Source organism: Dermacentor albipictus, chromosome 10, assembly GCF_038994185.2.
Source record: "Dermacentor albipictus isolate Rhodes 1998 colony chromosome 10, USDA_Dalb.pri_finalv2, whole genome shotgun sequence".
Taxonomy (NCBI): Eukaryota; Metazoa; Arthropoda; class Arachnida; order Ixodida; family Ixodidae; genus Dermacentor; species Dermacentor albipictus.
The window spans coordinates 6,465,434-6,480,000 of record NC_091830.1 but is presented as its reverse complement, the minus strand read 5'-3'; the positions used below and the strand labels follow the sequence as shown (position 1 = coordinate 6,480,000).

General features: G+C 53.9%; 1 protein-coding gene across 3 annotated transcripts in view; it reads right to left on the bottom strand.

Annotated features, from left to right (window-relative positions):
• Nucleotides 1-7,814, bottom strand: part of LOC139051046 (uncharacterized) — a 16,326-nt gene extending 8,512 nt beyond the window's left edge. For 2 of the 3 annotated variants that reach the window (XM_070528090.1, XM_070528089.1), the window contains exons 1-2: nt 7,659-7,814; nt 220-566 (exon numbers count right to left, since the gene is read on the bottom strand). In XM_070528090.1, the coding sequence (XP_070384191.1) occupies nt 220-566; nt 7,659-7,680 (369 nt within the window). In that variant the 5' untranslated portion in view covers nt 7,681-7,814. Of the gene's footprint in view, nt 1-219; nt 567-5,363; nt 5,472-7,658 lie in introns of those variants that run through there. The other variant, XM_070528091.1, reaches the window with a different exon arrangement.
• Between the last annotated feature and the right edge of the window lie 6,753 nt (nt 7,815-14,567).

Genomic DNA, 14,567 nt, shown 5'->3' with positions numbered 1-14,567 from the left:
TGTTCTCTATCGAATCACGCAACGAAACAACGAACGCTGCCCCAAGTATTGCCACTGCAACAAAAATACGCCATCGAACGCACCATTACTTCAATGAAGCGAGTAGCTATGTGCAAGCTTTCAGCTATTCGCATACGTTGGCAGTCGCCGCAGATTGCCTGTGCACAAGTCTCCCCCGCCCCACTTCCCATCTGTCGGCTCCTTTGCTGCAGTGCTCACCGCGCTGTTGGCGGCCCAGACCAGAAGCAGCGGAGCGGAGCGGGGACACTCCACGGCCGCCCAGCAGAGCAGGCCGCTGGCCGCCACCACGCCGGCGTAGTCGACGATGCACGCGACGGGCACGAGCAGCGCCTGGGCGCCGCCCGGGAGGACGTCGACGCACAGGATGAGCAGTCCGGCCAGCGTGACCTGGTCGTTGAGCAGGAACGTCTTCAGCAGGTGCGGCACGTACGCCACCGCGTACAGGATCATCTCGAAGAGCGCGGCCAGTCGCAGCCACAGGGGCGGCCGCTCCCCGCGCTGCCGCCGCTTTCCGTGGTGCCGGAGAGCCGCCGCGCACAGAAGCCCTGCAGGGGTCGCGCCACAGGGAAACACGCCTGCGCTCAAAAGTGTAGACGATATCGAAGCAGTTTACTGCAGCAAGTATGCCGCAGGCAGCGCTATAGTCTGCTTGGTAAGGCACCGCACGCGTACTGCGGCGCAAGTTGTGGGTTCTGCCCCGGCCCACCTGCCGTAAGTTATCGCTTCGTCCACTTTCATGTCTCTTCACCTTATTACTTCTGTACTTCAGTTAAGCGTAACAATTTACTTCATTATCTGTCACTTCGTATCCGTGGAGTAGCCAGGGAGGAGGAGGGCACACCGGGTACGTTCCCCCTGCCCCCGAAAAATTATGTGTTAGTATGCGGCCTGCCCAGCAACCTCCCCCACCTCCTTGCCCTGTTGGGTCCCGGACAAGTACATGCACGCCTCCCCCCCCCCCCTCACACCGTTTCCGAAAAAAATCTTTCTGGTTACACCACTGGTTTGTATAGTTTTGAAAAAAGAAATAGCCCTTCGGGTTCTTCTCGCTGAAACAGAACTAGAGATGTTCGAATAGCAAAATTTTGAAGTGTGATACGAAGAAGGCTAGCAAGTTTGCTTACATCTTTCATTATGCTGCAATCGTGCGTACAGCGTGAAGCATTATAACAACAACAGGACTACACGAGACAGGGACGAGCGCTAACTTCCAATCGAGATATATTGCGCAAATGCGGTGATTTATACAGATACACCAGAAAGTAGTGCAGCAAGAAGGCGACAGGTGTAACAAACCTTAAATGGAAGCCAGCGCTCGTCTCTGTCTCATGTCGTCATGTTGTTAGTGATTCGCGCTAACATGAGTTTGTGCGAACTTTCATGCAGGTTGTGGGGAGCACACGCGCCCATCTTCCCCCGCGCCGTCGCGTCGAGCGCCGGCATAGACCGGGGAGAGGAGCACTGTGCCCTCTCCCGATTCTCCATCGCTCTCGCGACGCGCGCGCGCCCTTCCACCCCCACTCGCGGGCGGGTAGCTTACGGGCGAGGAGGACATTCCCCTCGCCCAGGTAAAAAGGTACAAAACAGCGCGACCGGGGGAGACTCTCTCTCTCTGAGGCCGGACCCCTAACCTGCCGGACTGGAGTACCTGCTGCAACCCGTGAGTGACCACGTTGCCTGACTATCCCGGGCAACGAGGCCAGCCTATTTATTACTATTACAGAGAGGACACCCCTCTGCCAGTGTTCTTTATTGCCAGTAGCAATAAACGTTGTTACCGTTGACACCGCTGTTTGCCTTATTCGTCCGAACCCGGCGTAGCCGCGATTCCCGCGCTACGGGTTGGGAGTACCACGGAGCGACTGCGTGGGGCTAGATCCGGAGCTCGCCTTCAGCCCTAGCCGCACGCAGAGTGGAACCCCCACATTTGGCGCTACCAACGTGGATCGAATTCGGCAACACGGCGCGTCTTCTGGTGTGTGTTCGCGCTAGGACTACCCACGTTTCAGCGAACAATGGAGGCTGGCTTGTCTGACCTCTCAGATTTGTTCATGTTGTCGAATGTAGCGACGCAAAGTCAGCAGCCTATTGCTAACGGGGCGGCAGCTGCTGAACATACCAGCAGCTTTGGTTTTGAGTGTTTCACGCGGAACACTCAGGCTAGCGCGAATGCCACGTGGGCAGAGGGTAACCCCAATACGAGGCGTACCCCGTCGGGCCCCTCGCCGCATCGCGACGCGAACACAGAGGCACACGTGCCACTAGATAACTCAACCCCGATGGCGGAGGCATCCGGCCCTTTGGGCGAGAGTTTGCCGTCTAGTGAGGCAATGCTGCAAAATGCGTTGCAAATCATGCAGAGCTTAGCCGGCGCCCTGCAAGGCACAATGCAGGCCTCGTCGCAGAGCGAGCGACCACGGATTAAGGTAGACATGCCTACCTACAGTGGGTACCACGATCGCACGAGTGCGAGTGAGTACCTCGACCGTCTACTGTATTACCAGCAGGCAACCGGGCTTTCAGACGCCGAACTTTTCGCGCGCGTGATCCCGGTTTCACTGACCGACCAGGCGGCTCGATGGTTCCGACTGACCGGACACCGATGCCGCACAGTAGAAGAGTTCCGCGCGAACTTCCGCGAAGAATTTCTTCCGGCCAATTACGAGTGGCGTTTGAGGAGAGAGCTGGAGCTTCGTACTCAGCATCCGGACGAGTCCCTGCTAGAATATGTTCGAGCGATGGACGAACTTTATCGTCTCGCGAACCCTCACGCCACCGATGCAGAGAAAGTTGAGCGTGTCACACGGCAGGCACACCCCACTTTCGCGGCCTACTTCAGAGGATGTAGGTTTACAGACCTAGACGAACTCGCCGCCGAGGCGAAGCGCATCCAGGGGGACATCCTCGCGGCGCGAGCATACCGCCCGCCTCCACCCGCGGCGCTGTCACTCGAGCCTCGCTGCGCGTGGAACGGCGGCGCGATCACTTGCCACTCGTCTAGAGTCGACGCGTCGGCATCGTTCGCGGAGCAGCAGGTCCAGCGTAGTTGGGAGTTATCGGACCGCGCTTTGGACCCGTACGCCTACGCGCTGAGAACGGCACCGACTAATGCCGCACTCAGCGCGCCGCGACAGGAACGAGAGGCCGATGCGAGACTGGAGGAGCGGCACACGCCGACCGCAGTTCAAGGAGGCTACGGCGGGCCGGAGTGGAGCGACGGCCGCCCAGGCCACCGAGGCTTCAGCGGCCGCTGCTACCAATGCGGCCGATCAGGGCACATCGCCCGAGACTGCGGCCGCACGCCGGGCCGAGGCCGAGCGCGCGGCTCGGGAAACGGGCGAGGCCGCCGGTGATCCACCTTGGGTCCCGTGCGGCAATGTCAAACATAGCCGGCAGTATCGAATTACTTGCGCCTTCGGCTTGTCGCGTAGGAGGTGTTGCGGACTCGCAGGCGCCGTTCATCGAGCTAACGATAGCCCGAAAGAAATTCGCTGCATTACTGGATACCGGAGCAAGCGCTTCGTTATTTGGTGACGAGGTGTTGCATCATCTCCGCGAGAACAACATCCGCTTGAGAGATAATGGCACCACCTTCCGACTTGCTTCCGGCACAGCACAATCCAGCGGTGCAGCTAGGTTAGTGATCCGTTGGGAGAAACGCGTCAGGCGACAACGCCTCGTACACCTCCCGGGTTTATCAGTGCCTGTTATTTTGGGTCGAGACTTTCTCGTCAAGTCGGGCATCGTAATAGACATCGGCAACGGAGGTTACCGAGAGAACGGAACGGGTGCTTTAAAGCTTTTCGCAAAAGCGCCCGTGGCAGCGGAGACACGACAGTCTCCGGGCGCAGCGCGAGTGGGCCACACCCGGCCACAGCCAAGCGAGCGAACCGTAATCGGCGCAGGCGAGGAGAGAGACACGGTGGCACAACAGTGCGCCACTGTTCTGCGAGGAGTAACGCACCCGCTTTTGTCAGATGTCAATATGCCGGAGAGAGAACGGGCACGACTGTCGTCGCTGTTGTACGAATACGACGCGATTTTCACTGACCGTCCGGGCCGCACTACGCTAGTCAGGCACAGGATATACACGGGTGACGCTGCGCCATGGAAATGTAATCCTCGGCCGATCAGCTTGACTAAGCGGAAAGCACTGGATAGCGCCTTAGACGAACTCATCGACACAGGCGTGGTGGAAAGGTCGAACAGCCCATGGGGCTTCCCGGTAGTTCTAGTCCCGAAGAAAGACGATACCTATCGCCTTTGTGTAGACTACCGCAGGCTGAATGAGGTTACGAAGAAGGATGCGTACCCTCTACCCTCCATTTCCTCTTTAGTGTCTAACCTAGGCGGGGCGAAGTACTTTACGACGCTCGATGCTAGTCGTGGATACTTTCAGGTCGAAATGGACGAGCGTGACAAAGAGAAAACGGCTTTCACTTGTCACCGGGGGCTCTTCCAATTTAAGAGAATGTCTTTTGGTTTGGTCGGAGCTCCCGCTACTTATCAAAGGTTGATGGACCGAGTGCTAGGAGACGCGAAGTGGCAACATGCCCTCGCATATCTGGACGACATAGTGGTTTATTCGAAAACATTCGAGGAGCACTTGCGCCACTTGAGAGACGTCCTAGACAAGCTGAGGTCCGCGGGTATCACGCTGAACCCGAACAAAGCTCAGATAGCTGCGAGCAGAATAGCGCTGTTGGGATTCACGCTGGACAACGGCCGCATCCTGCCGAGTAAGGATAAGCTCGAGGCTATACTGAAGTACCCGTCGCCGAAAGATATCGGCGAACTAAGGCGCTTTCTGGGATTGGTGAACTTTTATCGCCAATTCATTCCAGACTGCGCGGCAGTGCAAGCGCCTTTGACGAAGCTCTTGAGGAAAGACGAACGGTGGACTTGGGGACAAGAGCAGGAGGCGGCACTGCGGGGCCTCACGAAGGTGCTCGCTGACACGGCCGAATTGCAGCTGCCCGATTTGAATAGGGAGTTTGTGATTCAAACAGACGCAAGCGACCTAGGCTTAGGGGCAATTTTGCTTCAGGAGCACGGAGGCACTCTCCGACCGGTTGCGTTCGCGAGTCGTTCGTTGACGCCGGCCGAAAGGAACTACTCGGTGACAGAGAAGGAGTGCCTCGCGATAGTTTTCGCTCTGCGAAAGTTCGACTATTACGTCGATGGTGTGGCATTCAAGATTGAGACTGACCACATGGCTCTCACTTGGTTGAGGCGCCTGAGCGAGCCGAGTGGCCGCCTGGCGCGTTGGGCACTGCTGCTGCAGCGTTACGACTTCACCGTGCGCTACCGCAAAGGAAAAAGCAATGCCGCAGCTGACGCACTTTCGCGAGCGCCAGTCCGACGCGATGGAGAGGCCCAAGTAAGGGAGGCGGAACAACCGTCGATCCTGGGCGAGAGCGTGAACCACGTAGATGTTGTCGGTTCCGCAGGTGTCGTCTTCAGCAGAGAGGAGCTGTTCGCGGCTCAGCAGAAGGACCCGTTTTGTCGAAAAGTGCTCGACGAGCTCCGGGAGCAGGGTGGCGCGGCCGCCGCACACATGGAGGCAGCTGGTATTGCTGTCGGTGCTAAGCGCTCGGGATCAGTTGGTAATGCTGTGAGTGCGCTGGATTCTTATCTGCTGAATTCCGACGGCCTCCTGCTGAGGTATATTCCCACCGAGGACGACACAAGTGAGGCGTTTAAGGTGGTGATACCGCGCGCGTTGCGAGGAGCACTGCTACGCTACTTTCACGACTCGTGTATCGCTGGGCACGCGAGCGGCCCCAAGACTTACATTAAAGGGACCCTGAAACGATTTTGGCGATTTTCTACAAACGTACTGAGTCGTTAGCGTAGGTTCTTCTGATCATTAATTGATGCATCTAAGTGCTCTGCGTAAAGCGTGTAATTTATTATAAGGTTTTAAAAATACACATCGCTGCCGATCGCAGCGCACTGCTCGGCGGAATTTTAAGCCGCCCCTACCCATATGATGCAAATAACCCATATTACGTCACATGGGCGAGCTATCTGATTGGTTGACCAGGGCGCGTGGTCGATAATTTTTCCAACTTTATGGTGAACAAATGATGCTCGTAATAGTTGGAATGTTAGTTACTTTGTTTTTGTAAAAAGAAAATAACTTAAAGAGAATACACAAGAATAGTTTTTAGTACACTTCAGCACTTCCGGCACACAGCAAGTGTCGTCTGCTTGTGTTACAACGTACTCCATTTTGACGAGAGCTCCGCGGTCAGAGTCGGTCTCAGTCTTTTCGCGAGCACTATGATTCGACTTTGTTGCCTTGTGGACTGCAAACCTAGCGACCTGCAAACCGCGAGTCCCAGTATTAGGGCAAACGCAAGCGCAAGGGGACAGGGTCTGGCCGCTTGACTGTGCCGGGATGAGCCACGAGATGAGCAGAAGGGCAAATGTGAATGGTCTGCACGGTGCAGCCACCTGGTGGCACAGAGCTCAACCATACACAGTAGCAGCAACGAAGTGTATTCTTTGCTGCTGGTGTGTATTTTTCGCAGGAGTGTAATCATCAACACGTTGATTTATAAATGTTTAAAATGCTTTACACTTGGTTAGAGCAATATTAGCGCTTTGTTTGACTGGTTAAGCGCTGCGCCAGCAAGTGTCTGGACCGTGCAGACCGATCAGGCTGCTCACGTACGTCTACGTTAAGGTTCCTTCATCAGCTTGAGTTTATGCCTCCAGTCATTTGCCGAAATGACCAGCTTGCCTGTTTTTTAGCGGAGTACCGGACACGTTCGGCACTACGACAGAATGCTCGCAACGCACGCTGCTTCGATAGCTCTCGGTCGACGGCCAAGCGGCTAGCGGAGAGGTCTCGCGCGGGAGGGGGCGTGCTCCTAAACAACCGGAAGTGAGCGATGTGACGTCGCATCGTGACGCTGAACCAGTGAAGGCGGAGCTTAGCGCCGCTCGCTCGGCGAGCGAGTTGAGGAGGAAAAGCATAGCTAGGGAGGAGGGTAACTTCTAATCGCTTGCAGCTCCATTAATACGTAACGCTTAACTTAAATTGTGGTGCGAATGTTCTACTTAAGCTGTACCCTACGCGCCTACAAAATTTGTCCGAACCGTTTCAGGGGCCCTTTAAGTTGTGTCGCCTCGCTACCTGGCCAGGCATGAAACGGGACGTGATGCGCTACGCCCGCTCATGTCATGTGTGCCAAAGCGTGAAGCCCAGAGGTGGACGACCGCCCGGCCTCATGCAGCCTATCGACAGCCAGACTCCCTGGCAAATCGCGGCGTGTGACGTCATGGGACCGTATCCCACCACACCGAGCAGGAACAAATTCTTGCTTGTAGTCACAGATCACTTCAGTAAATGGGTCGAACTTTTTCCCTTGCGAAAACTGACGGCACGAGTGATCATGGATAAGTTGATCGAGGTTTTCACCAGATTTGGCTATCCGGAGCAGTTGATAACGGACAATGCGTCCTACTTCACTGCGAAGGTTTTCGTCGACTCGTGCGCTGCACTTGGCATTAAGCACAAGAAAACGACAACTTATCACGCTCAGTCGAACCCCACTGAACGGGTCAATCGCAACATTAAGCACATGCTTGTCGCGTTCTCTGAAAGACATAAGGACTGGGATACCTACCTTCCAGAGATCGGGTTTGCATTGCGATCGACAGTGAACCGCTCGACTGGGTATGCGCCTTCTTCTCTCAACCTGGGGAGAGAGCTGCCGAATCCGATGGATAGAGTTCTCGCGGATCGCAGCGGAATGTCGGTCGCGCCGGCAGCACGAGCTGAATACGCGACGCACCTACGTGACAAGATGACGGAGGCTTTACGCAAAGCACGCCGTAATCTTCGCACTGCTAGGGCGCAACAGAAGGCGCAGTACGACCGCTCGCATCGGAACGTCCGCTACGAAGTGGGCAATCTGGTGCTTCGGCGCCAGCACGTTCTCAGCGATTCTAGCAAACAGTTCGCTGCCTCGCTGGCGCCGAAGTGGACCGGGCCGTATCAAGTACGAGAGAAGGTTTCCTCGCTTGTTTACCGGCTCGAGAGCATGAAAGGGAAGCCGATCGGCGGGCCGGTACACGTATGCGACCTGAAACGCTACGTGCCGCGTGATGAGCAGTGGGATGAAGATCAGACCCTCCCTCAACCGCGGTCGGTGAGTGAGAGCAGCCAGAACCGAACGGCGAGCCCGCAGCCGCGCTACAACTTGCGTAGCAGGCGGAAGTGATCCGGCGGCTATATTTGCGTAGCCCGATGACTGCGAGGACCATTCGTAAGTCCGGGCCGTGCTGGCACCTTGTTAGTTCCTGCCGGGAAGCGAACGTCTAGCGACAGCAGAGCGCAGAGTATTGACGTCGAGCCGTCGTTCCAGTCTTCAAGCAACCACGCAGACTACGACGGGAATGTGGCATGAACGATTCAACGTGTTTGCATGCGGTGTGTGCATTGACTAAAGACTTGCGAGGGCCAGTGCGGTGTGCTGTGAGTCGATGATGCGGACGACCATTCCCTTCGTAACGGGCGTTGACGGTGTTCCCGGACCCGGCCAATCATGCTGCTTATCACAATTTCGTACTGTGCAGTGGACTAATCCAATTTTCTGAAGCAGGAAACAAGACACGGCCGTGCGAACTGCCTGCAGTACTCGCGGGTACAACTGACGCACCGGCAGCGCTACGCTGGCCTTGCAGCCGCACGAACCACTACCTGGCGCCCAGCAGGCGACCGCCCGGCTGGTGCAGCCGACACCTGGGGCGCGGCACGGAGAGCCGCCTTCGAGCCCCGACTACGATCCGCCTCGCAAGCCCGAGCAGTGCCGCTGACTGGACACCTTCGAGTCGGCATCAAGTATCTGCCACCTGAGGCCTACAGCAACGCAAGCCCGACGCTCAAAGCCGGCGTGTGCCACGCTGCCTTGATCGCCAACCTTGGCGGGAACTCCAGCAAACGGGCGCCCGAACCCCTCGGGCGTACCTAGGTGCCAGCATCAACGTACGGGGGGCTTCTTAAGGGGAGGAGGATGTGGGGAGCACACGCGCCCATCTTCCCCCGCGCCGTCGCGTCGAGCGCCGGCATAGACCGGGGAGAGGAGCACTGTGCCCTCTCCCGATTCTCCATCGCTCTCGCGACGCGCGCGCGCCCTTCCACCCCCACTCGCGGGCGGGTAGCTTACGGGCGAGGAGGACATTCCCCTCGCCCAGGTAAAAAGGTACAAAACAGCGCGACCGGGGGAGACTCTCTCTCTCTGAGGCCGGACCCCTAACCTGCCGGACTGGAGTACCTGCTGCAACCCGTGAGTGACCACGTTGCCTGACTATCCCGGGCAACGAGGCCAGCCTATTTATTACTATTACAGAGAGGACACCCCTCTGCCAGTGTTCTTTATTGCCAGTAGCAATAAACGTTGTTACCGTTGACACCGCTGTTTGCCTTATTCGTCCGAACCCGGCGTAGCCGCGATTCCCGCGCTACGGGTTGGGAGTACCACGGAGCGACTGCGTGGGGCTAGATCCGGAGCTCGCCTTCAGCCCTAGCCGCACGCAGAGTGGAACCCCCACAAGGTGCCTGTTAGGGTCTGTTACAAGTATAACGCTGACGTAGTGTAGTTGGTTACTGTTTTACAGTGTGAGCTGTTTCAGGATCATTTCAACAGCCATTTCAGTTAGAGATGATGTCTGCCGCCACCGCCAGTGTCCGTCGCAGCTAAATATCGCCAGACTCCTACCAGCTATGGGCTTCGCCGTTCGGACGCGGCTGCCTAACACTCCTCAGGACCGCTGGCTGTTCGGCGCCTCTTGAAGCTCCGTTGACCTGCACTGGTGTTTTGGTCGAGTGAGTATTGGGTGATTTTAGGTGCCTCACTTACCTTACTTTAGTCCCTGATTTATTGGCATTCCTTGCATCAGCCGGTTTGGGCTGATGTCGACCTATTCTCTTGGCCAGGCGCGGTCCGCCTGGTCAGCATCCCTGCCACCTAATGAATTGCCTCTAGATTTATTTTCTCGCAGTGGCGCCAGCACCATTTCTGTTGCGCTCGTGCCTACCTATGGAGGTTCCATCAGGCTCACGAACCCACAAGCTGTCCAGAAGGAACTTAAGGCTACGTCCAACCACTTACAAACCGTCACTGACGTGCGAGCGTTCGGACGGGGAGGTATAGTACGTCCTGCATCCGACCAGACCTCTGTTGAAGACCTACTGAAATGCACTTCATTCGCTTCCACTCCCGTGAGTGCTTTTATTCCGCCTCGCTTTGCGTGCACCAAGGGTCTCGCACAGGGCGTAGACCCCCGCTTAAGTCCAACTGAAACCCTGGACAAGCTCTCCGCAGCAGGCGTCATTGCTATTTACCGTCGCAATCGGCTGGTAAATAACGACAGGATTGCGACGGAATCAGTAATTGCAACATTTGTGGGCACATCATGTTCGTCAGAAATAAAGGTGTGGCCTCTTGTGTTCCGTGTAGAACCACTCGCGTCACGCCCAATCCAATGTCTGAATTGTTGGAGATTCGGACACAGTGCAGGAGTATGTTGCGGCACCTGTGGAGATAGTCATCCTTCAAGTGAATGCTCTGCACAATCTCAAAAGTGCTGCCTTTGTGCGGAACACACCCAGCAGCCTATTCGGACTGCTGAGCTCGCGCTCAAGAAATACAAATTCTTGAAATAATCGACCGCCGTCGCTGCTCCCGAAGAGATGCAATCGCAGTTATTAAAGATGCTTCGGATTCTCTGGTCTTATAACGCGCAACCCTCCATGCATGGATTTTAATATCTCGGAAGCGGTTGACTCTGCTGTGGAAAAAAGCAATGGCTAAAGCTATGGATAAATTGATATCCACCCTATCATGTCGCTTGGCAGAAATCATTTCAACTAAGATGATACAAATACTGCAAGGCCACTAAGACACCGATACGATCCTCTGTATCTAAAGCCACACCTCGAATGCCTAGCAACGAGTTGTGGCGGCGTAGCTCAGTCGATAGACACTACTCCACTAGTCCAACCAGGCGAGGATGAACCCTCTTATTCAGACACCGTTAGTGTCACAGATATGGAACTTGACACTCGATCTCCCAAACGCATGGGATCCCCAATTTCTACGATTATGAAACCAAAATCAAAAAAGAGTAAACCGTATCTCCTATGATTAAAAAAAGTATCCTAAAGGCGGCAATTGCCGCTGCTGTGGAACGCGAGTAGAACTGGTAGCTTTATTCTACGGTGGAACACGCTAGCTCGCGCTCGACCTGACGCGGTGTAGGCCGCTCCCGAGATCCCGCGGCACCATGGATGCCTGGCCGGCCTAAATAGACCGTGGCTACGGCGGCTATCCCTTCGCGTCGCCTCCCACAATAGCGGTAATTCCTTATTTTGGCTCATAATTTAATATTAATAGAACCCGAATATACAATTTTCGAGTAAAGTATTCGATACCAGTCGAGGCTGTTCGGTTCGTATTCGAAACTATACAAAAATAATATTGCATGCTCCTAAAGTGATCAAAAAGTAAAGCCAGCACTCGGACGCAGTGTTGATAGGAGAGTGTTTTGCGAAGCGATCACATTGCGAAAAATGTCTCGAAACATCCGTTCGGTACAGCGCATGTGTCCTATCCAGCGCCTCGTTCTATCAATGCAGCGGTGCCTGCCCAAATTTTAGTATGCAAGGCCGCGGCACCAGAAATTCATAACTTCTCACAGGGAGCTCCAAGCGTATTGCTTGCTACGCACGTCTTTATCGCATTATATATATAGCCTTTGTTAAAATTAGCCCAAAATGAAATAGTGGAATGTTGTTAATACGTTCCAGTTTGATAAAAGGCAAAGAGAAGGACACCGACCACTAAAAGAATATAGACGTTTCGGCTCCCCTGTCGGAAGCCTCTTCTTTAATGAAATGAGAATAAAAGAAAGAAACGCAGTCCCCTTATAACGGTGATGGCTACTCCTTTTCGCATAGCGGAAACAAGTCGGTAGCCTTGTTCACAGTGTAATCAAGGAGGTGCGATACAATATGTTCCTGTTTGTAGCGTGTTCCCGCGGCTCTTGCACCACGGAGCACCGATCCCGTTTTGTTTCGATAGTGTCATGCGTATTAGTTCCCCTTTTGTTGCGTTTCCCTTCCCGGATGTTACGTCCACAAACCGCCACGGCACAGAGCACCACCTACACGACATATCCATCGCAAGCGCCTACGATACTGACGCATGCATGTCGCTGCTGAAAATAGTTTCAACAGTCCAGCGCAGAAGGATCGCCGTCGCCGTGTTAAAGTCGTCGCCAACCTCAGCACGCTTCACGAATTCAGGAGTTGGACGAAGGCACAAGGAGCTATCCCACACACCCATGTTTTCTCAATCCCCTTGGGTATTCTAAAATTAGAGAGAAGCTTTGATCTGGCCGCCGAGATACGCGATTGGAATACAACCTCAGCACCTCCCCCGTGTTGTTCGGGCCACGTGGAACTGGTAGGCGACACCTACGCGTATTGTTTTTCATTCTGAACTGCACGCATGTTTGCGCCCGGATGTGTCCTTTCCAAAATCCCAATAAAGAAAGGCGTCAGGCAGGGAGATACGATCTCTCCAATGCTATTCACAGCGTGTTTACAGGAGGTATTCAGAGACCTGGATTGGGAAGAAATGGGGATAAAAGTTAATGGAGAATACCTTAGTAACTTGCGATTCGCTGATGATATTGCCTTGCTTAGTAACTCAGGGGACCAACTGCAATGCATGCTCACTGACCTGTAGAGGCAAAGCAGAACAGTGGGTCTAAAAATTAATCTGCAGAAAACTAAAGTAATGTTTAACAGCCTCGGAAGAGAACAGCAGTTTACAATAGGCAGCGAGGCACTGGAAGTCGTAAGGGAATACATCTACTTAGGGCAGGTAGTGACTGCGGATCCGGATCATGAGACAGAAATAATCAGAAGAATAAGAATGGACTGGGGTGCGTTTGGCAGGCATTCTCAGATCATGAACAGCAGGTTGCCATTATCCCTCAAGAGAAAAGTGTATAATAGCTGTGTCTTACCAGTACTCACCTACGGGGCAGAAACCTGGAGGCTTACAAAAAGGGTTCTACTCAAATTGAGGACGACGCAACGAGCTATGGAAAGAAGAATGAGAGGTGTAACGTTAAGGGATAAGAAAAAAGCAGATTGGGTGAGGGAACAAACGCGAGTTAATGACATCTTAGTTGAAATCAAGAAAAAGAAATGGGCATGGGCAGGACATGTAATGAGGAGGGAAGATAACCGATGGTCATTAAGGGTTACGGACTTGATCCCAAGGGAAGGGAAGCGTAGCAGGGGGCGGCAGAAAGTTAGGTGGGTGGATGAGATTAGGAAGTTTGCAGGGACGGCATGGCCACAATTAGTACATGACCGGGGTTGTTGGAGAAATATGGGAGAGGCCTTTGCCCTGCAGTGGGCGTAACCAGGCTGATGATGATGATGATGATGATGATGATGATGATGGTGTCCTTTGATGTGATATGGCTTTGACATGACTGAGCATGTGCTGGTGAGCTAGTTGGTAAAGCATGATTACAAAGGCGATTTTGATAGAACCTGTGTTTTGAACAGAGCTGATGATCAGCTGACAAGGGAGATATTGGAAGCGCTTGAGATCAAGAAGCGTGGTGATGACTGTATCAGTGAAGCCTCAGTTTCTCTTTCGACAAAGGAACTGGCGTATCTTGAGAGCGACACTTTGAAGTCATTCTGTATCGTGGCTTCCCTGTGCGATGCAGACGACCGCTCTGTTTATTCTTGTTGTTTTGATCCTTGACAACAGCTATATAGTCCTATGTCAAGAAATAAAACACTCAGTTGTTAGTGCGCCTACGTGGTTGTCTCGTGTCTCCTTCTTTCGTGTTGTGTTTTATTCGGCGCCGTCTTTGTAATTTGAACATGACAACTGCTTTCGCAGTGGCGGGATTCTTCTGCGTTAGTTAACGCACAGGAGCGAACGGCTTTCAAAGAGACTCCCGAGGACAGGCCGCCTAATGTCACCGAGGTGTTTAGTTTAACCTGCTAAATCGTTTGCTCTTGTCACTAACCACCAGGCGCTGCCGACCGTTGTCGTTACTTTCAGAAGATCCAGGGGTTTTAATGTTTGCGGACACTGTCTCGTAACCATGCATACCTTGTGCGTTTACTGCGGCGAAATCGAAAAAAAATTGCTGCGAGTGCTCGTAGAGGCTGTTATCATCCAAGATTCGACTCTAGCGCCAGATTATACAAGCGTCACAGTCATTCGCTACTATTACCGCATCAAAAAAGTTTCCATAGTTCAGTGTAGCTACCAGGTAATGATAACGAGTTTTGCATAGCGGGTATTCTACGTAAGTTAAAAGTTCCGTTTTAAGTGATATCTTTTTGTGTCATCAAAAGTGCTGCCGCACGCGCTACCGCATATTACGTTTTCCTGAATTGCACGTTCTTTTTACCGCGTTCCCCTCAATAGCGTATCACCGGGGTCTCTATTGCACCTTTCCTTGCCCCTCGTACACTGCACCAAGATAGCGCT